Below are 24,107 nucleotides of genomic sequence, written 5' to 3' on the forward strand. Positions count from 1 at the left end.
CTCAAGTACTGGTTTCTTTACTTAGGAAATGTTTCCCATAGTTAACAGCTGTAGCATCATGGGAAACCATGTAGGCAAGCTGGTTGTAGCCTATCCAATAAAATCAGCCAACTTTAGCCATTCTCCCAGCCAAACACAAGTTCCCAACATAACTCAAGAATCACACCATCAAAACAGGCAACTTACTAGTAATTAGCTGGCTAACGCTGGTTTATTAATATCTGACGTAGTGGAACAAGAACATGGCTCAGAAGAAAAACAGATGCAATCAAACCTTCCCTTGACACTTTAAGACACCATCGCTGATCCTGTTCCCTCATGTCATCAAAAACAGATGTAACCAACCACGGGATACTGCTATAGTGAGGACAGTATGGCACAATGATAAATACAGAGTTTAACATACGCTAAGCAAATATCAGGCTCCTTCACTTTTAATTAAGCGATTTTTAATGTCTCTTCTCATTTTTTTTTAATAAGGCAAAGTGTACTGAATTTGTACCCTTTTGCGTCTGCCCTGTGCGTGCTGACTCGCTCCAGGCTTTGGGTGGTGCTACGACCCAGAACGTGAGGAAAGCATTGGCTGGATGGGAAAACAGCACAGGTAAGATGACCAACCAAAGCCCCAGAGCTGCGGGCAGTCTGCAGCCACTAGAGGCAGATGAAATCTGTGTATCGTCTGGACACTGAGAACAAATCTCAGGTGGGACAAAGTAAACATGAGGCTAATTTGAAGGCAAGAAATGGCACTTTTGAATTAAAAGAGATTCTACATTAGTTGTTTTGTTTTGTTTTAAAGGTAGAAAAAGTCAAGAGATAATCATTAGGTTTGTCCAGCAGGATCTGATGACCGACAGGACAGGGATCTAAGGAGTCATAGAGTCTCTGCACTTCTGACTTCAACATACGGGCTTACCTACACAGAGTAAATGATTCTCAGCTGACTTCTGCATAGAAAAGGCAGAAACCAGAAGGCAATGGAACGCCACTTAGCTGCCTAATGGCCAGCAGGCCAACGTAGTAAGTCAATCTCAGATGCTCTTTATGCTGAAGGAAAATGAACTGAGATGAAGCGCAGGACAGCAAAAAGAAAATGCAGAGATAAACATAAAACAACACGGCTATCACGACAATTATACCCATCAGATACACACTGACTACTGCACAAAGTAGCATCAAACAGCTAACCGTTAGGAACTTCCCACTTGTGGTGAACACTCTAGGTAGGACACCTAGCCTACAGGAAGCCAACTATCTACCATAACCTGAGGGAAACCACGGGAGAACACAGCCAAGTATAAACTAAGAAACTACTACCAGAAGAGACCAAATAAAACAGGAGCTTTTACAAAGCTAACAGGCCTAAGAAAATAAAGGACGGGTGGAGGAGAAAAAAAAAAAAAAAAAAAAGGAACAGGAGAAACAAAAGCTAATAGTCTGCCACTAATGGAAAGGATTTATCCTCTTTAGAGCATCAATTAGATAAAGGACAGGTCCCCACATCAACAAAGGCCCGGAGACGCACACACTCAACGTCAGGAAGCAAGCACAAGGAACAGCTCCCAACAGCAGCCAGGCAGCAGGTACGGCTGTCTCAGAAGCAGCTTTTATGAGCTGCTTATGTTTATTTAACATGAGCTTTTATGTTTATTTGACATCACAGAAAATCTAAAACTGTGTCTGAAAATTGGTTATCTAAGAACCAACTGTTCATTATGGTAATGTAATACTATGTGGTAGAAAGAGATGCCTAAATCCTCAATGTTCTTCCAGCAGGCAAAAGGAACCCTTTAAAGTCATTTAGACTTTAATGTCTAGAGCACGTTTCACAATACATTTCTAACTTACACACACAGTGGAGACCCCTCTAAGAGCTTACTGCAGCAAGTAAGGCTCCCTGGGAGTCACCAGTTCCTCTGGAAGGATGCAGCTTACACAGAGCAACACAGCTCCTTAAGTTCAGACAGCACGCATGCTCAAAGCTGCAGTGTGCTAACAACTGTCAGCAGTTAACACTGTAACATACTTAGCTTTATTTTAAAGTGTGTGGCTCTCCAAACATTAGTACATGAGCAGTTAAGTTTAGACATGATAATAAGCCCCTAAAATGGAGACTCAGGACATAAAACCTTTGATCATTATTGTACCTATTTCTCTACATAAAAATGAAAAGTTTACATCATAATCCTCCCAAAAAGTAAACAGATGGGTTGTAAAATTACAGACTTATTGGCACTGAACACAAACAAAATCTACAGTGACCATGTTTGTCATGAACTGATGCACAGCATTAATGTGTTGGTGAACTATGATCATGCAAATAAAAATCCTCCGTAACAATTTTTGTATGCTTTATAAAATGGTTTTAAAGATATATTTCCATAAATATTTCCAATGCAGTTTAGTTGATGACAAAAATACAAAGCTATCCTTTATTATTTATGCCATAAATTTAAAAACATGCTTTTGTACTGCTGAAATGGAAACAACATTGTTTGGAGAGCTGAGCTAATGAAACATTTAAAATTCAAAGTATCATAACCCAACATTAGCTGTCCTGATGGACAGCAGCCTCCCATCTCCACTGGTGCCAGCACTGTTGCAAACCAAAGAAAGTTAAACACTGAAAGATTAAGACACAATTCAAGCATCTTTTAAAAAATAAAGTGTTTCATAACATGAGGAAATAGTAAAAAGAAAAATAATCACATCATTTGTGATAGATACATACTAGAAAATAGCAAGATGTCATTTTCTAAAATAGTCACTTCTTTATTTCATCCCCAATGTATTATGGCCAATTTAGGAAACATACCTTAAACATAAAGGTGTAATATAAGAAATTGCTCTGTCATTTGATATAATAAACATGGTAACTTTGAATGTAATTTTCTTCTCTATTGTTAACAATTGTGCAAAAACCACCCAGCACCCATACACCTAAAGTTAGTTTAGGTGAGTATAAGGTGATAAGCAATACATTTCGGTTCCAAATGCAGGTCACACAGCTATGTAAAGGGCACTGTCGTGAGAATCCATTTGCAGACTTTGCAGATATAATGGCAACAGAACAGATCTCTAAATTAAACCCAGGCAAATACTCCTTTTTCCTGTTCTGGATGCAGTGAAACTTAACTTACTTTTTGTGAGAGTGTGACACCTACAGTCTCAGCCAAACTAGATAAATGACTGCCATCCAGCCCCTCCCCCCAAGACAATTTTTTTGGCTTCAAAATAAAGTACAATTATAAACTCTTGATGAAAAACTATGTTAAAGGGTCATCTATCATATACTATAGCTAAGAATGAATTTACAGAAAAAGCACATCTCATGATCAGCAATTTCTTCATAAACATGCAACTCACTATAAAATACAAAACACTTGGCTTTCAAGAACAGATTTATAAAGATACACTGCATCAATAAATTTTTTTGTTTCTGATTAATTTTACATGGTTATGGAGAACAAGAACTTTTCTAATGTGTATACATCAGATTTTATATTATAGTGTAATAATTTGCATTTTCTGAACATAATGTTCAACAAGTAATACCTATACACAGTAACATTCTAGACTATTAAAAGCCCATTCAAATTACAGGATTTTATTGATACAGCAGATTAATATAAACTGAAAAAAATGATGATAGAATGGAATAAAGAATTTAGTACATTATTTTATAACACACTCTTTAAAATTAAAATATTTTAAATCTCTTTCTTAAAATTTTCATTGCCATGAAAGGCCAGAAAATTTTGGGACCAATACTGAGGTGTAAAGTCATCAGATCAGTTCAGGACGATCTCGCAATCCATGCGGTGCCCCCAGCAGAGGCGTGTTCTAGTGTGCTGGCAGATGCTTTAGCACCTCTGAAGATGAAGGGTGCCCTGGAGTCAACATAGGTGAGCTACAGAGAGGGGAAGGAAGAGACCGCTTAACTCCAACAAATAGTGACATCAAGAAAATGACACCAATTGTTGAACAAACAGATTTTCACAGTAAAATTGCAGAGAATACAAATACAAACACTGACAGGCTACTGCTCAAGATCCACCCTAACAAATGCTTTTCAAATTAATAGATCCAGTAAGCAGCTGGGTACTGTCAGTTTAAAGCCGCAGATAAAAGCTATACAAGCACTTCAGAAGTCAGAAACGGGGGTGGGGGTGGGGGTGGGGAGCGCGGACTATGTACACAGTTCTTCTGTATGTCTACACAGCCATGACACACGACACTGTCACAAACTCTGTAGTCAATGTTATCACTATGTGAATGGCTGATGGATGTGACCACAGAGTCATGGGTGTCAAAGTTCCAACTGTCCTCACTTTGGCAGTCCCGTTTTGTGCATCAAAGGCTTTATTTAGTCTCATATTTGAGGGAAAAATAATGGTTTTGTCCCCAAAGCTTTCATAATTAAAGTTAATGACATATGTTCATCGTCTCTCTCGCTTGGAACTTCTCCGCCGTACCTAAAAAGTCAACAGATAACTATGGTGAGCAAAATTCACATTTATGAAAGTAATAACCATCACTTAAAAAAAAAATTTATTATGTATACAGTGTTCTGCTTGCATGGAATGTCTGCACACAGAAGAGGGCACCAGATCTCATTATAGATGGCTGTGAGCCACCATGTGGGTGCTGGGAATTAAACTCAGGGCCTTTGGAAAAGCAGACAGTACTCTTAACCTCTGAGCCATCGCTCCAGCCCACACCAATCACTTTTAATGTAATCTTTACTCTCACACATGTTTTTCTCTCTCACACATTTTCAATTTCTTTGTATTTCTTTCCCCTAGAACTGTCTCCCTCTTTCTTCCTGTGTTCAGAGGTTTAGGCGTCTGTGCTATCTACACAGGGAGGAGCTGCGCCACACGCACGCTCCCAGGCACAACATTAATCTCGCCGATTAATGTTTAGAGAGCAATTCGTGGAACACAGTGCCCAAACGTGAGGAGCAGCCACTCTCAGAGCCACCTCCTTCCTACTTACTCGCCGTGGCAAAGACAGCACTACTCTTTTTTTATTTTTTATTTATTTATTTTTTTAATATTTATTTATTATGTATACAGATCTCATTATAGATGGTTGTGAGCCACCATGTGGTTGCTGGGAATTGAACTCATGACCGTTGGAAGAATAGTCAGTGCTCTTAACCTCTGAGCCATCTCTCCAGCCTGAGAGCACTAGACTCTTGGACTAGGTCATTTTGGGATAGAAGTGAGTGAGTTTGGCTTCCAATACTTGCAGACACATCAAGCACACCCCGGTTTACTAGCCAGGCCCACAGGAAGCTTAAAATCAACACCGTGTTCTCCATTACAACGGGCGACTCAGTCTTAGGTCCCGACCCCTTCCTCAAAGTCCTTAGGAAATAAGGCAGGCCAGCTTTGAGACAGTTCAGTGGTTCTCACGTAAACAAGTCTGGGGACGGGACCGCTGGAAACACCCAACTGAGCAGCTGAGCCCATCTCGGGGAACTGACCACAGAAGTCAAGTTTCCCAGATGAGGAAAACTGACCAAACTGGTCTAAACTCAGCATTAGTGAATCAAGACCACAGCTCCTATTTGTGTTCATTTCCATTTTCCCCATGACAACTGTGTGGTAAGTGGCAACGTAGCTGCTGTGGAAAAGCAGGAAGTTCAGGGAAGCAGCAGCCTTGCTCCTGTAAAGCAGCCGCGGAGCAGGTTCACACCTCTGCCCTAAGGGGGATCTGACCACAAGAGTCATATTACTCGGTGTGGCTTTCTATCACGAGACTCACGGACACCTGCAATATAAGCACACTTCAAGGACACTGGTGCCTGGGCTGGCTACACAGAGCTGCTACCCTGCTTGGGCTCCTCAGCTGACCGGCTGCATGGGCAGGACACCACCCATCACTCTCACCTCAGCTCAAGCTCCCCTCCAAGGTGCTTTTTCTGTTATTCAAGCCAGTAAGTAAAGTCAGAGGACAAACTAATCAACAAAAGCATAAATATCTAGAATTACAGACAAGAGTAAGTGCTAAATGGAGATGATTAAAGACCCCCTGGTATTTTGTAACCCCACCAGGCCACACGTCAGTAGGCACATACATTTCCTGCATTTATGTCCTCCTCTTCTGCTCCTTCCTGTGCCGTGTCGTCACTGACAGGAGAGCTGGCTTGAAGTGCATCCATTTCCTCACTGGAGTCGTTTTCTTTCGTAGCTGTATGTTTGGAGCGTCCTACACGGCTAAAGCAAACCACATAAATACATGAGAACTCCATCCTAGGTCCTGCGCTAGCTCACTGGAAAAAACATGGTGAACAGTTTGTAGATTCTTGTGTCACTTTTATTCTCAGTTAGGTCATGGCTCTTAGAATCCTACAAAGCTTACAGAAAAGGAAGAAAGGTATGACCGGGACTAGACCATAAAGGACTTCACGACAACTGGAGCCGGTGGGCCCTGCCTCACCTCTCCTACTCTCCACAGGCATCTGCACTGCGGAGCTGCTCACAGCCAGTATTCTCTGACCGGAGAACTGTGCACCTTCCTCCCACTCTCTTAGACTGTGTGAAGAGGAAGCTGGTTTGTTGTTGTTTTCTCTTTTTGTTTTTGTTTTTTCCAAGACAGGGGTTCTCTGTGTAACCTTGGCCGTCCATGCTGGCCTTGAACTCAGAGATACATCCATGTGCCTCTGCCTCACTGGGTGCTGAAGTGCAGGTGTGTGCCACTGCCCGGCTGCAGAGAGGAATCTGAACCCACTCACTCCTCCCGATACTGATGCCATCATTGATTCCTACCTTGTGCCTTTTTCTTTACCAAGTGATCCTTTAAAAACAGAACAGGTGGTACCACCCCCACCCCGACAAAAACACAAAGCCCTGCAATGAAGCAAAGACAACCTTGTACACCCCGTCAGATGGCCCTACCTGCCTGTCTATTCCTGTTACAATCCAGTCAACCTCTGCCTTTTCCAATTTCTTGGATTTACCAAAATTTCTCCATTTCAGAAACTTCAACTATGGCACCCTCCCGTTCTAACGTGTATGGACATGTGTGTGCCACAGCACATCTGTGGTGGTCAATGGCTGTGAGGGAGTTGGTTCTTTCCTCCAACCCCAACAGGCCTGGCAGCAGGTGTCTTTACCCAGTGAGCTACCTCATCTCATTTCTTCTATTGTTTTCAAGTTATTGATTCACTGTCACATCCCAAAGGGAAAATATCCAACTCCCAAATCCTTGCATGTATTTTCCTATAGTACCCTAAGTATTTCTAGGACACATGCCAGAGCTGTAGTTCCGTATCTGCATGTTACTGCTTAGTGACTGGCTGCCTGCTGGAGAGCAAATCTCCAGAGAATAAGACTGTGTCTATTATGTGCCAGCATACAGAACTGCACGCATAACAATGACAATGCTGTCCAATTACGTGACAATTAGAACACAAGAAGCAGTTATAACATGATTCTTCCAGCTCAGAAAAGGAATGGCCCAGAAAGTAGAAGACAGTCAGGTAAGATAAAATAGAAAATATCCTTCTGTACTGAGCTAGAAAAACAAACAAACAGGCTCTGAATGTTCATGGGAAGATTTATGAAACTTGAGGGGAAATCACAACCATTTAAGCCCTTAACTTTATGATGTCTAGATATTAAAAAAAAAAAGTTACAAAGGTGAGATATTTTAAATTCTGTTATTAACCTCTGCAAAATTAATGTCAGGTTATTGACTATTCATTCCTTTTTTTTATTCAAAGATAGAGTTTGTCTGTGTAGCCCTGGCTGTGCTGGACTTGCTCTGTAGACCAGGCTGTCCTCGAACTCACAGAAATCCACCTGCTTCTGCCTTCTGAGTGCTGGGATTATAGGCGTGCACCACCGAGTCTGGCTTATTGACTATTCCTTAAGAAACTGATTTTGCTCGTTGGATCCAAACATAGCTAGGAAGCTCTCACAATAGCGTACTTACCTCTACTTCTAACACTACAAAAAGATTATATGGGGGGGAGGGAGGAATGGGAGGATACAAGGGATGGGATAACCATTGAGATGTAACAAGAATAAATTAATTAAAAAAAAAAAAAAAAAAAGATTCTATGGAGGAGGGCATGAAGCACCGCCTGACACTCCTGTAGAACATACAGGAGCAGGAACAACTGACACTCAAGTATCTAGCTCATATGTACTGGAAACTAAGTGAGTCTAGCACAATATCAGGTCTTGGAAAAGCAATTACTAAGACAATATAATTATGTTTGACTTTAAAAGTATCCAACAATGATCTCCAAGTTTGCTGCCAACTTCTCAATAAAGGTTTAAAAGTCAAATACTGGGTATAGCTACATCCTAAGCATGCTTAGAAAAAGAGCTGGCACTTCTGGCTGACAGGACAGGGTATTCTGGTTCTACTTTTGCAGCAGGAGGCAGCGCTGCCTGGTGAGCAGCTCACAGGGCTGTGCAGATGACTTTGGACACACTCCTTGCTCTGCTTCTCTCACGAATGCATTTGTGCAAGTACCCAAAAGTAGACACAAACGCCAGTGCCAACTACATCACAGGCTGAGGGCAACCTGTAGTCTAGAAATGGACATAACTTAAGGAAAATGATGCCTACTATTTTATATAACATGCTCAAAGAACAGAAACCAAGGTGTGGTGCCATTTCTTTTTCTCCAAATGGAAAAGCCAATGAGAGGAATGATTAAGAAAAGTCATTAAAGCCTGCAATAGTGAGGAGACCTGGCTGATGCACAGGGATCACTAGGAAACGCCACAGTGTTTATACCATAAGACTATTTGGCATTCATTCACTGCTCTAGACCTGTAAAAAGGTCTTACCTAGTACAACGGACAAAATATTTGGAATTTAAATATAGCAAAGATTATGTTTATAAACTTATAAAGTTCACAGAATAATTTGAAATTGGTTTAAAATGTACCATGACAACTTACACATTTTTTTTGGGCTGTGACGGTGATGGCGTTTTTGATGGTCTCCCTCGTCCTTTCTGTGGTGTGGACTGTGTGGACTCCACTGCACTAGTTTCAGGAGACTCTGCTCTGCTTTGGGGAAGATCCAAACGTGGACAGCTCAGGTTACGGTTTACAGTGTGGGAAGCACACTTGCTGCCGGGGTGGTGGCAGCTCAGGGTTACAACACTCACCTCTGTTGGGCTCTCTTCGATGAGCGGTGCTGTTTGCTCTTTGACTTCTGTTCTGTGTTTCCAATCTGTCTTTCTTCTTCTTCATCTTCATCTACTATCGGGGGTGCAGCTTTTTTCTTATTTCCTTTCTTGGATGTTTTCATTGTTGGCTCTTCCTTTGATGACCCGCTGGCACCTAGAGGTTTTGGTGGCCTGCCCCTCTTGCCCTTTTTTGGTGGGCTGTTCTGCTCATCTTCATTCTCCAGGAGCTCCTCTCTGTGCCTCTTCTCCTCAGGCCACTGCTGCTCCTCTGACTCTGATGCTGTGTGGCCCCGCTTCCGACCTCGCTGACTGCCCTTAGGCTTCTGGTCCTGGACCAACTTACTCAGGTCGTCCATACCTAACTTCTCCTCCGGGTCTGTGGCAGGCGCTTTCTTCCGACTTCTAGGCTTCTCCAACTCAGACTGGGGGGAGGAGGATCACAATTTTTAAAATTAAGTTTTAAAAAATAAATGCGTTAGGGCTTGGGGTGCACTTCAGTGGCAAAGCCCTTGCCTACATGTGGGTTCACGCTCCAGCATGGCAAGCACGCAGACAATACACAGAACTGCCATGTTCTCAACCACGGGACAGCTCTTAGAACCTGGATATGTCTAAATGGACAGCTCCTGAGGATCCCGCAAGCACTCTTACTTACTGCTCTCCTTTCCTTATGTGTGACGTGAAGGAGGCCTCCCTGCCCAGGCACACTTTCCTCCTATGAGAAGTGTTCACAGTGGCTGGGAGGACAAACATGGCCACTCTAGCAGGCTAGTTACTAGAATTTCACTGATAAAACAAAACTAAACAAAAAGCAACCTGTTTTTATGAGTTCTTTGAGAACTAATAAAAATACAATGTATTTTGACTACACTCTCTGCCACACCCCTATCCATCCAACTTCTTGTGCCTCCCCTTAAAATTAAATAACCCAACTCTTATTTGTGCTGCCTACACACTCCTGGGTATGGGGCCATCCGCTGGTGTACAACTGAAGGCTCTTCATTCTTAAGTTTAGGGTGGAGAGCTTCGACGAGCTCTCTCAAGTCAGTGCTTTACTGTATGGCATCTCTCAGTGAAGATGAGCACCTCACGCTCAGTGACACAGGAAAGCATGGCCCCACAGTTTCTTCACCTGGATCTAATTAGGCCGCATAGCATGTGTGACATAACAATGTTTGTGACAACATAAAGAATTATTTTTATTTTCTAGATGGAAGCTACAGGATACAAAACTTCAGTACATTCACCCTACACTAAAAATCCAGAAACAGATTATACAGAGAAGCCTTGTCTCAAAAAACTAAAAATAAATAAAAATCCAGAAATATCTGAGAGATCTTTCTTTCCAGATTTAACTAATTTAAAACAAAACAGTATCAAAAAACAAATAAGCAAAAAAAAAAAAAAAAAGCCCCCAGTATTTTCAAATTTAAAATAAAATGTTACTTTATATTTGGAGAATGTATATATAAATGAGTATGGGGAGACTCTTCAGACACCCAAGAATGAGTGTGTGTGATCCTTACAGGCAAACTAACTTCCAAAAGGTCTGTGCACAATTTTAAACTTAAGATTTTCAAAAGGAACTGGGCTGGAAAGACAGCTCTGTGGCTAAGAGCACCGGCTGCTGTTGCAGAGGGTCACGGTTCAGATCCCAGCACCCACATGGTGTCTCACAGCCACCTGTGACTCCAGTTCCAGAGGGATCTGATGCCCTCTTCCAGCCTCTGTTGGCAGTGCACACATGTGATGCACATACCCTCCAGGTAAAACACCCATACTAAATAAATAAGTAAGTAGATAAGTGAGTGAATGGTGAAACTTTATTTAAAAAAAAAAAAATCCACAAAGCCTATAGCTTGGGGCTGGCCAAGTGACTGAGCTGTAAAGTGCTTGCCTAGAATGCACAGAACTGGCTTTGCTCCTCAGCACTGCTGCGCTTGGCAGGAATTCCAGACATACATTTGAGGCTCAAGGGCATCCTCTGCTACATACTGAGTTCAAGGCCAGAACGGGCGGCTTGAGACTCCGTCACACAAACAAAAATAACAGTGGAAAGAAAGAAAAGTGTCAGCAGCACTTCCTATCTGTGAACTGCTCAGTTATGCTCTTAGCGTCACTTCTTTTGCCTAGGTCATTTCCTGGGAAACCTGGTCTTTTCAATATACTCAACCTTTGCTTTTGGTACGGTCTGAATTTGTGCGTTGGAGACCTCTGTGGTGCTCTCTGGAGATGAGGCCTGTGGGGCACAATCTGATGGAGGCAAGCCCCCAGGGAGGATGCCTGGTCTGCCTTCATCTTCCTTGTCTAGGAACTGCATTTGCTAGGGTTACAGCCTCCGTTGCCACCCTAAGAAGGGGGGTCTGGGACTGCAGCAGCAGTGCTCTGCCTTACTGCCCTGGGCTGAGCAGACCTGTGTCTTGTGGCGGATGCTAGTTAGAGTGCCCCGTCAATGCCTATTTACCTTTCCACATGACAAGACAATCCCTACCACTCAACTACACATGCACTCGGGAGAGAACTGCCACCATTTCAACCTTTTCCTTCTCCCAGAAGAACACAGAACAGTCTTCCAAGTCTCTGGGTTTTAAGATTCCCACACGAGCGCTCTCTCCTTCCTAAGACTCCATGTTCCCAGCTTCTCTCTCAGTGACATGGAAGGGACTGTGATGAACAGAATCCATCTGAGCGGCACAAGCCTATGCACGGCGTACACACACATGGACACCGCGCGTATGGCTTTCCTTCTTCCTACTTCTTCCTTTCCAGTGCTAGGGATCAAACTTGCGCCCTGTACACAAACTACACCCTGCACCCTACACCCTAGCCCTTAGAGGATCTCTTGTAGAAACCCAACAAGAAGGATTCCTCTCTGTTACTGAGCAGATCTTTTTCTTATAGCTAATAGAGATTTTGTTTAAAATAAAATTAATTACAAAATGAAAAGAAAAGCAACTGGCTAGATAAATTGAAAAACTGGAAAATAACTGAAATATGCCAGTGGGAGACAAAGCAAATAAGATTCCAAAGAAACCAAAAGCAGTTATTTTATTTTATTGATAACTCCGATGCCTGCTTCTGAATTAGAGTCAAACATTTATTTTATGGAAATGTTGCTCAAAGGCATGAATCATTGTAACAATGAGACAGTACCAACAATTTATTTGGGCTAATTCATTTATTCAATTAATGAATAATAATAATTTGCTATTTAGGCTGACAAGCCTAAACTATCCAGGTTACAGACAAGGAAATGGATTCAGAAAGTCCAGTCAGTCACTCAAGAAACATCCCGGGGAGTCCAAACAGGCCCAGTTACTGTTCTGCTCCACGAATTCTGTATCTCACTAACATGTTACCAAATCTGTCTTCAAGTAACATTTATGTCATAGAAGCTATTTCTATTAGTATTAAAATCTTAAGAGGACTTTCTAAAAGGAGGAAGGAGCCACCTGAATATGCATCCCTTTCTCTTTTCCAAGGCCGTGTCTAAAATACTGTGTTTAAAAGAAAAAGGAAAGCAAACAATTCTGACTATGGAACTCTGACGTCTGACTCTATAGAAAGAACTAACATTATTTACCTGAAGACAAGAATCACCTGAACTCAAATTGTAAGGTCAAATATTTGGAACTGAGGCCATGAAATGTAAGTCACTGGCCACATCTGATAGCAGTTGTAATACCTGGCTAAAGAGAGAAAAGTGATACAGCTATGACTATCAGCAGCGTTGCACAGTCACCCCGGCATCTCACCCTTACAAGATCAGAGTCGTCTCTCTTGTCACTTTTTTTTCCTGGCAAAGGTGAAGACATCGTGTAATCTTCATTTTCACTGTGATCCATTTCAGAGCTATCAAGCCTTTGAACAGAGACATCTGCAATTATTTCTACACTCAAATAACCTTAAAAGTCTTTTTTGACTGTTTTATTGTATAGCTTTATAAGTTAATAAGCAAAGACATCATTCATTTTAAAGACAAAATTTTCCTATCATATTTCACACAAAATTAGTAAGCAATGCCCATCTAATAAATTAAGGAAATAAATAATAAATTCACTTTACCATATGGTGCTTTGAAAACTAGATTCTATTTGGGGCAGAATGGAATGACAGCCCGCAGTGAGTGCTCAGTGGCTGCCGCATGCAGCTCGCCCCGCCCTGCCCCTTCCCTGCCCCATTTCACCCTGACTTCTATCTGCAGCAACAACACGCTGTCTTTACGTGTCTTATTTGACTTCTTCCTCCTCATTTTTGACTGTTTTACTTAGTGTGTAACCCTGTGCGGATGCAGCACGGGCATGCAGCCGACTTTCTGGGTCTGCTGTTCCATTACAGCTCTACTCTTCTGCATCATCCTTGCCTACTTATTTTTTTAAACTTTTTACTAAGTGTGAAGCCACACACCTTTTTAATCCCAGCAGTCAGGAGGCAGAGGCAGAAGGATTTCTCTGAGTTCAAGATCAGCCTGGTCTACACAGCAAATTCCAGGACAGCCAGGGCTACATAGAGAGACCCTGTCTCAAAACAAACAACTGTTTACATACTATTGAACTCCTAAATTTCAATCTCTAGTCAACAAGAGGGTGCATTTCACAAGGGAAAAAATTGTTGTTAAAACTACTTTTTAAACAGTTTATACATGCATACACTAAAAGGAAATTCAAACAGTATAAAATACACAACCCATATTGACTTATTATGAATACTGTTAAGACACTGTATGTTTTCCCAAAAAGTTCCTACTGGGTGCAACCCAATGTGATTTAAAGCTATTACAAAGTAAAGACCCTCAACACTGCTCTACACCACTGATCTCAGTCACTGAATCCCATGAGGGTACAGATCTCATTGGTAAAAAAAAAATACAAGCAAACAAAACAAAATAACAAAACCCAAAACAAACAAGCAAAAAAAGAAAAGAAAAGAAAGAAAGAAAAAAGAAAAACCACCACCAAGCAAAACAAAACACTATTGCATTTATTGTGCATGTGCATCCAAGGACTGTGACAGATGTGTGCAGGCCAGAGGACACCCCACAGAAGTCGGTTTTCCTTTCTACTGTATGTCAGTCGCAGGGATCTCAGTCTTGGCAGCAGGCGTCTTTACACACTGAGGCAACCCTCTGGCCCCTGAATTTTATACACACAGTGCTTTGCCTGTGGGCGTGTGATGATGAACCACATGCATGCAGTGCCTGCGGAGGCCAGAAAAGGGTGTCAGAAACCCCAAAGTGGTGCTACAGATGGCTGTGAGCTGGTATGTGGGTGCTGGGAACCAAAAGCATGTCCCGTGGAAGAGTGACCAGCGCTCTTAACTTGTGAGCCATCTCTCCACCCCTGATGTCATCATTTTTGGTGCTGTAGGTAGCCCACTGTATGAATGAGCCATAAGTGGTAAACAATGGGGCCACATGGTTACTGTGTGTACTAGCAGAGATTACTCCAGCAGGCCTACACATGAAAAACTAACTATCTATTATTTGTCATCAACTACTGGCAGCTGCACTAGTTTAGAGCTCACAGCCTTGTTGGAACCAAACATAAACATGACATCTCTTGTGCACTTGCCTCCCCTTTATTCTTCCAGGAGAGCTTGGATTTGAGCTGCTGCTCGCGTTGCTCACAGTTTCCATTCTCGATGACTTGGTCTGAGACTGTTTGCCTGCTGATGAAAGTGGCTTATTAACTGCTCCTAGAACATTGGCTGTTTTAGGCTGAAATGAGAAACACACAAGTCTTCCTGTTCAAGTAACACTAAAAGAATCACATCAACAACTCCTAGCGACAACTTCAATCACACAAAATTATCTATCCTAAAGCAAAGTGAAGCTAACAAATTGCATATCACTTGCACAGACAGAAAACTCTGTAACAGTGCACAACTAAACTCTAGCACTTGGGGAGCCGAGGCAGGAGTGCGCATACTCACAGGATACCAGGTACCTAGCAAGGTCGTTACTGAGCAACCAACAGCAAAGCCCCAGAGACAACAGAGCAACTGAGTTTTAGTTATCTAGAGGGAAAGGTTCCCACAGATCAAGTGTAGCCAATCATGACAACAGAGCCTTGACATAGAAGGACGCAGGCCATCTTTTTAAATACTCTTCTCTAGACTGGTATAAGACATCTAGCAGATGAAGGTCTCCATAGGTTTCTATCAGCTTTTTTTAAAGGACATCTTAGCGGGCTTCTACATAGTAAGTACAATTAGTTTTTAAACCCACAAATGGAAGACAGCTAATTACCTAACTTGAGACACAAAAATTCTTAAAGAAATGACGCATTGCAAAATTAGGTCAATAATCGCACTAAAATTAACTACCACATAGACACTAAAACAATTCTCAAAACATACCTTTCCAGGAGTGAAAAACGATTTCATTTCTGGAGGCAGATAATTTTTGGTGTTACTGAAATTCTGTAAGCAAGAGAAAAAGCAGCCAGTGAGCGCTAAGACGGCTTCTCAGAGAAACGAAGCAGCCAAGAGCTTTTACTTTTATGTTCATATTTATTTAAACTAATTAGTTCAAACATGAAATTTCAGGCAGTGGTTCTGACAGACTAACCTCATAGTCAATCCCATTATTAAATGTGCCAGACAACACACATTCCTGCACGGTACTCAAGAGATAAAGCCACACAGACCCTTGCTATGCTGCTCATATCAAAGTGAATTGCTTAAAAAAGAGACAAGCCCTTTAACTTCAGGTAAACCCACAGGCCACTTTAAATCTTGATATGCTGCCAAAATCTTAATCGTTACACTGCTTTCAATACACTGAGGATGCTGGTGCTTGCCAGGCTCCGTTACTCAGTCAGCTCACAGAAGAGTCTCTGTAAGGGCTTACGGAACACTGCACTGGGGCCTGGCCTGTGAGATCCTCACATTGCTCCCGGGGCCTCGCTAGGGCCTATCCCTGTGTCTATGCTTTCTCTCTGTGTTTGCTCACACCACTCATCAAGGGCATGCAACTTCAGACACTATATATCAGCACTCCAATTCCAGCTTTGAATCAAAGGCTATTAGCTCACAAACGCTTTGCTGAACTTTTGCTTGTGCTCTCAGTACAGTTTGATAGTTGGAAACAAACTCTGGGCCTTTCTAGTTTGCAGGTAGCCCTTCCTCGGCCCCTGTGCCCACATCTGGTTAGTCACATCCTGCCCCTTCTCCATGCTTTGCTACAGGGCAGCTCTTCCTTGCCTTCCCACAGGGCCGAGCACACACTCCAGGCCAACTCCCACAAACACAGTCTAAATAATCACCTTGTCGGGCTGGGTGAAAAAGCGAGCTGGCAACACTGGGTCTTTCGGAGACTCCAGACTGTACGTGGTGCTCTTCGACATGATGATGTTCATGGCAACATCGCACACAGTGTATAATTTCTGCAATTGTGTTTTTAGTTAGTTATGGAGACTGGCAGCTTAAACTCAGGAAAGCATTCTTCAGGATGAATACTGCGGCTTATATTGTTTGTATTAGTGCAACAAAATCAGTATGGTTCAGCATTACCCCTAAATTAACTTCAGTATTGGTATAATAATTCTGCATTAGTAATCCTAATTATCACTATTAGGAAAAATAGTGATTATAAATATGAAATAACTTGTATATTCAAAAGCAAAATATTTCCATCAGCAGGTCATTAAAATTACTTATTGTGAGAAGTACATACTTCATTCATTTTTGTATCATCTGGTCCTTGAGCATCTTTTGTCTGTTTAATATTTTCTACCATCTTTCTGATAAATGCATGGCTGTTGTTTTCATTTTTAGCCATCAATATCTCCAGAACAAACCAAAGACATCTAAGAACACAAGAACAAAGAAAATATGAAGAAAAATCTTTTGTTAAACACTGATATTCATTTTCAATACTAATATAATGAACCTAGATTGTAATTTTAGAAGACGAAAAATTTTAATAGAAGCAGCTACCAAGTCAAAATGAAACAGCAGGGGCAAGCCCACACACAGCTACTGAACTAGCTCAGCAATGCAGAGGTCAGCTAGGAGTCACAGCGGATTCCGCTCGAGGACGGTAAAGGAAACACAGAGATGGAAAGAAGGAAACAGCTTTGACTCCACGCTATGACAGGAAAGAAAGACTAGATAAAGCAACGATGGGACTCAGTCCTGACAGGACATCTCCAAAAGAATGCAACACCTAAGCCAGAGGGTGGGAACATTAACGAGCAAAAAGGAAAAGCACAGTTGACACCTATACACAACGTCTTCGCTTACTGCAGGAAAAAAAAAAAAAATTAAACCCCTCTCTCCTGTAACAAAGGATATATAAAGGAAGAAAATAACAGGAAAAGGAAGCAGGAAGCAAGATACCATTCTAGAAGAAAATGCAACCATCAAGGCTGAGCTCCACAGGATAAGCAGGGCCCTCAGGAAAGGCCATCCTGTCAAGCACGTTGCAAAGGGATTTCACCTATTTACTTAAAAAGCCAGAGTTCGCAGATAAAGCAAGCAGCCAGTTTTTCATCACTGATAGCCATTCTAACAGAAAATTCATTTCTAGAGATAGCATTTTAGAAACAGGTATTATGGCAAATAAAAGATACTGGATTCCCCCTTGCCATAATAAACTAATGGTAATTTAAAATTTTACTTTCCTGAAATACTTCAAATAACTAACTATATTTCTATGACTCAAGAAACTACCATCATTTTCTTTTATCAGCATATCAATGGCATACAAAATTAACTGATTCACAATCCCAACAGTCACCTTTTATTACAAAAGAAATAGAGCCAGGGCTTCAAGTTTACTCTAGGAAATACGCAGGTCTCAAAATGTCTCTCAGTCCCATGGTATTCCCAACTCCCCACACAGGCAATCATCTTTGACTAGAGAACAGCAATGACGTCATAACTAAGAGTCCTTCCCTGGCTGTGAATGTGGCCCGTTACATAGAGGGTCACTGCAAAGAAAGACATGCTTACTACCTGAGTGAAGACATCCCCAATCACCTCACATGGCAACCTGCGACCTCAGGAGGAAATGAAAGATGAGAACTGCAAGAGACAGTCTGAGTGGACTACCTCAGGAGAAAAACAATGCCACATTTGCAGAGACGGGAACTAAAGCTCACTAGTTTAAGTCACATTTTAGAAATTAAGTAAGAAATGTAATATAAAGAGATGAAAAACAGACAGATGAGAGACTAAAAAACAGAACCTTAGCAAAATAAAACATACAACAACTATAATTAAAACTATAATTAATGTCCCATTATCAACAGTAAGGAGGTAAAAACAATTCTCAGGAGATAGGAAATGAGATGAAAACAGTCTTACTCTTTCACATCCTTAAGTTGTTCAATATCCTGTACTTTGACATAATCTGGGTCATGCGCCAAAAGGTGAATTGTATATGGAACAACATATTCCGGTAGAAGAGACAGTAATTTTTCTGAAACATAAAAATACAAAAAAAAGAAAGACAAAAAAGCAAACAAAAACATCCAGGTTAGAAAGATCAAATCACATGTTCTTTTGTCTATTTCCTACACCGCAGAGATTTCGCATACTACAGTGGCAGAACAGCACACTGCGGCAGGGTGAGCAGTTTCCGATGCCCAGTTAGCACAGCAGGTGCCACGCACGGAGGGAACGAGCCACACCAACCACTCAAGACTGACATGTAAGAGTGTCTCTTCCTTTGAGCTGGCATCCCCACGACACAGTGGACAGAAGGACAGAGCAATGGTCAGTTGTAACAGAAGGACCATCCAAAAGAACAGAACTCCTCTGTCAGTGTAGATTACAAACAACCTGTCAGTTTAAATCCAAGTATTTTTATCTGTTGACCAGACTAGCAAATTCTATTGTATAGTTCAGAAAGACGTGCAAACTGTATTTGGGAAACAGTACTAAGAGACTTGGATTCAGTCTCCTAACTCCCTTTTAGGCAGATGTTCAGCCAGGAGCATAATGTGTGCCAATGAGCACAGGCTGTCTCTGAGGAGCTGCTGTGTGGATGGCAATGAAACAACAAGCATGCAAGAAAAAACAAAGCAAAGCAGCAATGCTCAAAGTATAGTGACAGTTATATCACATTCCTATAGAGTGCTTAATACTGTGTATCTATGTAATATAAAGATATAAAGATAACTGAGAGCAGGCAAGGCATCACACGGCAGCTCTGGGAAGCACCTGCAGGAGGACGGCTAGCATTAATGATGACTCCCCAGCCATCCATTATATACTAGGTGCTTCAGACACAGCACTTTTCAATCCATGTGACAACCACACGAAGTAAGTATAATTAAATACATTTTACAAACAAGCAAAGTAAGGCATAGATTAAATGACCTGGCCAAACACAGCCAGGAAACTTCAGAGGTGGGGTGTGACTACATGACCTTCATTTTTTCCAAGGTGAGGAAAAAGAGAAAGAGAATCACAGTGGCCAACTGACACTAAAACTGTATCTCAAACGACTCAACAGGGGCACACTGTGTTTCCTGGCTCAGCATGTGTAGAAGAGAAGCTGGGAACAGGGGGAAGGCAGGCTACACAGATCCCCACACACTGAGCAGCCAGGAGAAAGCAGTAGTGCTAAGTACAAGTGCAGCGTTGAAACCTGAGCTGAGCGTGAAGTCTAAACAGCCACTGGTGCTCCCAAGTCTTCCCGAGCAGCTGAGACCCTAAAGCACTGCAGCCTGAGGGAAGGGTGGTGCAGTGGGGGTGGGCGGGGTGGACTGAAGCAGGGTACTGGCACCACGGTGGGAGGGAAGTAGAGCATCTAGCACAGCTGGTAGGAGAGCAGCAGACAGCCATGACATCTGAAAGGGGGGCTTAATGGGGCCTGCTGTGGACCAGGGGCAATGCGCAGGAATGCTTCCGCTCCAACCTGCATGATGGAGCGTTAACGTACATGAGTGAAGCGGACACAACTGCCTTGGGAGGCAGAGGGAGCACAGGGAGAACAGCAGCAGCAACCAACGCGTGAGAACAAAGACCCAAGACAGTGCTGACACCACACAAATAAAGACGCAAATCTGTTTCCCAGATACCTCCAATGTCAGACTTATTTTCTCTGCTCATTGCCATTTACACAAAGAATGAAACTCGAGGAGTCATTCATGCACTATATGCTTTTTAAATATAGTAAGTGAAAAGCAGCTATTGAAAGACGCTTACTATTCACAGAAGGGTACACCGTAATAAACACAGCAGTATGCTTTACTGAGAACCTGCGGCTGACAGGCGGGAAGGCGCACTTTTCAGCACCTGCACACTCACCACTAACAGCTGCGTGCTGTTTCAGGTACTCCCGCCTCACAGTGATGTTCTTGACCAGGCACTGTCTGGCGTGAGCTCTTCTCTCTTTCACAGGGTCTTTGGCACAGAGCGCACAGATGGCCATGTACTCCAGTGGAAGCCGCAAGCGGGAAAGGCCTTTGTGAAGTTTCTGAGCAAACACCTGCCTGACTTGATAGCACTCATCCTGTAAAGACAGAATTACTCCAGTGTTTATTATCCACACGGCGTGAGAAGCTCCACCTTCACAGGTGAGCAAGCTGCCCTACAAGGCGAGGCAGTGTTCAGAACAGAGGCTGAGCCTCCATCTCAGGGCTGGAGTGCTCAACTGAACGCAGTGGCTACCAGGCCCACGCACTGAACAACACTGAATGTTGTCTGGAAACAGATGAAACCAGTGCACCTCCCCAGCTTTAATGAGTAAGATTACAATGATACTAATCACGCAAGGGCTGAGCACCAAGCTCGGCACAGCACTGGCCTCTCCAAACACAAATAGTGGAAATGTGATCTCATTGGTAGCTTTCCATTTAGTAGAAAACTTTTCTTTAAAACCTGTCCAGTGAATGCATTTTAGTTTTTGTTTGTTTGTTTGTTTTGGTTTTTCAAGACAGGGTTTCTATGTGTAGCCTTGGCCATCCTGGACTCACTTTGTAGACCAGGCTGGCCTCGAACTCACAGTGTCTGCCTGCCTCTGCCTCCCGAGTGCTGGAATTAAAGGTGTGTGCCATCATGCCCGGCTACACATTTTAGTTTTATCACCTAAAAAACAAAACAAAACTACTCAGATTAAAATGCTTAACTGTTAAGAGTTTCTATTCGATTCTAGAAAACTTGAATTACTTTCAACTGTTCAAGGAAACTTTGAACATTACTTGTTACCCTGTGCCCGATTACCTTATGACTTGCTTCACCCAAACTACTTCTCTAGCAAATTCCTCCTTGTTCTTCTCTGCGCACGTGCACATCGTTAGCACAGGCTGAGGCTGGTCAGATGTCTGCCTTCTGCACTCGCTGTTCCTCCAGGACAAGAAGGCCCAGCGCACTAAGCGACACAGAGTGCACCAGAATGTTTTTCTAAACTAAAGGAAACAGCTCCGATTCGTCTCCCTGATATACGAACGCCATCATGACTATACCGTCTCAACTGCGCTTTAACCACATGACCTCTTCTTCCTGTAGTGACCGCTGGGCTTTCCTCAGGGCCCGAGTCACAGACGTGACTTGCACTTCGTCTCCACTGTGTCTCTGTAATGCAAGGGCTGAAGCATGTCTAGACAACAGCGCTGCACCACCTGGCCTCCACCTCTAGCACATGCCCATTTTCTGGTTTTGTTCTTTCCATGTTTTATTTTTCTGTGCATATATGTTTTGCATGTATGTATGTAATGTGTACTGTGTGGGTACCTGGTGCCTATGGAGTCCAGAAGAGGGAGTAAGATCCCCTGGAACTGGAGTTACAGACAGCTGCGTGTGAACTGCCATGTGGTTTGTTGGGAACCAAACCCAAGTCTTCTGGAAGAGCAGCCAGTGCTCTCAATGGTTAGTAAGCCATCTTGCCAGCCCCAGACTTGGTCTTGTTTTTCTGACACAGAGTCTCATTTTCTCTCACTATCTCTACTACATGAGCCTCACAGTGCAGATGCTGTGGGCATGGCCCGCCATGCCTGGTTAATGCAGTCGGGGGAGGGGTGCCATATGCCCATCTCTAAGCTCTTACTGTATAAGTAGTGTATACAATACTACTACTTTTCAAAAATTATTCAAGTGTCCACAGAAATTCAGTCCTTCTACTGCCACACTCAATAGTTACCCTTTATCAGTCTTAATAAGGAACAAATATATACATCTATCAATATAATACCCAATTTCTACAAAAATGCCAGTTTAAAACTTCATAGCCAAAGCTAATTTATTATAAACATATTCATCAATGACTAGAGCATAATTTAAATATTATTCCAGTCTCTTACTGAGACACACCCCTTCACAGCACAGCTTTGTCCTCTAATAGCTCAGCATTTAAATACCCGGTGCAAGCTTATTATAAAGCTAATTTGTGAATCTCTTCAAAATGACCAGCCGTCAGTTATTAGTGATGGGAAACTATCAACTCACAGACAAGAAGCTAACAATCAACTACGGAAGACAAGCTGAATGCGGGAAGCGGGGGTGGGAGTGGGGTTTACAAGGCACTCCTAGGGAATAAGGAGGGTTCCACAGACCTTCTATCATGAAAATGGAAAACATGGAACAACAATACAGTTTTGCTAAAGAGAAGCTCTCACAAGGCAAACACTTTTATTGCTATGGTTATAAAAATAATTGGCTAACTATAAGAAAAAAAACTGCGAAGCTGTTTTGACCTCCACTATAAAATTGCAGTCAGAGCTGATCATTGCTATGAACTTGCTTTTTGTCTCACTAGATATGCAGTCTCAAAAGTTCTTGTAGCACACCATAAGGAGTTTGTGTAACCTCGTTGTATTATCAACACTTCTCTGGTAGCTTTTGGAGGTCTGTAAACATGACTTACTCAGTCTGTATTTCTAGAACTTAGACTAGAATATAGCTCATAATAACACAAAGTAAAATTTTCATGAGCTGAATTTCAAATTCCAAATAGCTAAGCAACTATTAACTGTGTTGTCCTTTATTCAATCTCTGCTCCTTCATATTTAATGTCTGTTCATGTCACAGTACTACTTTTAAAGAGCCTCAACTCAAGAAAGAAAATAAACCGCATGTACACAAACAGTGGAAGCACAGGCTGGGCTTGTATATAGCTGAGGAGTGAAGACAAATCTGGAGGGAACTGAAGCAATAGAGCCCGCATCCAGCTAAGGAACCAGGGCAAGCCTTGTGGGAAAGATGCGGCGGAACCTGACTCATGGCCAAGCAGGCTCAATGCGCATCTGGGGATGAGACAGGAACTGGCCTGCTCAGTTATGTGTAATCCCAACAGCAACACATGCAGCAGTAACACAGTCACTAGCAAAGAAATGCATGGGCATCAAACCCGGGAGGGGCCTGCTGTGAGCACCCCCAGAGTGGAACCTGCCTTCTTGTCTACCTGGTGCTACATTTTATACAGCATTGTTCTTGACATTTAAACAGCTCCCAACAAATGATAAAATGCAGCAGCCTGGGCTGCAGAGATGGCTCATAGGTTAAGAGCACCGGCTGCTCTTCTAAAGGACCCAGGTTCAATTCCCAGCACTGACATCGCAGCTCACAACATCTATAACTCCTGGTCCAGGGGATCTGACACCCTCACATAAGCATACATGCAATCAAAACACCATGTACATAAAATTAAGTAAATAAATCCATTATCTTTAAAGTGCAGCAGCCTCAGCAGAGGACCACCCTGGGCCTTACAGAGCATGCGTGTGCTGCAGTGAAGGCTCATTGAGGGATGAGTCTGCGCAGGTGCTGTGCTCTATGAGTTCAGTGTCAAAGAGCCATGCATGGAAATGAGGTGTTCCCTGGCAGATAGACACATGAAAAGCAAGGCTGTGCACTGACTGGCTGGAGGCAAGTTTGTGAGCAGTCTTAAAGCAGGCGCCCTACATCTCCCTGAGAAGCACTGGCCTAGGCAGCATGAGGCTCGTTCAGTGCTTGAAGGAAGTTTAGACTAGAACAACGACACAGTCCCATACAATGTGCT

At 42.6% G+C, this 24,107-nt stretch overlaps 1 protein-coding gene across 1 annotated transcript in view; it reads right to left on the reverse strand.

The window, feature by feature from the left end:
• Positions 1 to 4,215: 4,215 nt before the first annotated feature.
• Pds5b (PDS5 cohesin associated factor B) overlaps positions 4,216 to 24,107 on the reverse strand; it is a 145,265-nt gene continuing 125,373 nt past the window's right edge. The window contains exons 25-35 of the mRNA XM_051162830.1: positions 20,420 to 20,624; positions 18,470 to 18,584; positions 16,836 to 16,968; positions 16,426 to 16,545; positions 15,518 to 15,580; positions 14,731 to 14,876; positions 12,916 to 13,021; positions 9,140 to 9,582; positions 8,928 to 9,035; positions 6,086 to 6,224; positions 4,216 to 4,475 (exon numbers count right to left, since the gene is read on the reverse strand). Coding sequence (XP_051018787.1) covers positions 4,440 to 4,475; positions 6,086 to 6,224; positions 8,928 to 9,035; positions 9,140 to 9,582; positions 12,916 to 13,021; positions 14,731 to 14,876; positions 15,518 to 15,580; positions 16,426 to 16,545; positions 16,836 to 16,968; positions 18,470 to 18,584; positions 20,420 to 20,624 — 1,614 coding nt within the window. The 3' untranslated portion in view covers positions 4,216 to 4,439. The remainder of the gene's footprint in view (positions 4,476 to 6,085; positions 6,225 to 8,927; positions 9,036 to 9,139; positions 9,583 to 12,915; positions 13,022 to 14,730; positions 14,877 to 15,517; positions 15,581 to 16,425; positions 16,546 to 16,835; positions 16,969 to 18,469; positions 18,585 to 20,419; positions 20,625 to 24,107) is intronic.

This window comes from Acomys russatus, chromosome 19 (assembly GCF_903995435.1).
Source record: "Acomys russatus chromosome 19, mAcoRus1.1, whole genome shotgun sequence".
NCBI lineage: Eukaryota > Metazoa > Chordata > Mammalia > Rodentia > Muridae > Acomys > Acomys russatus.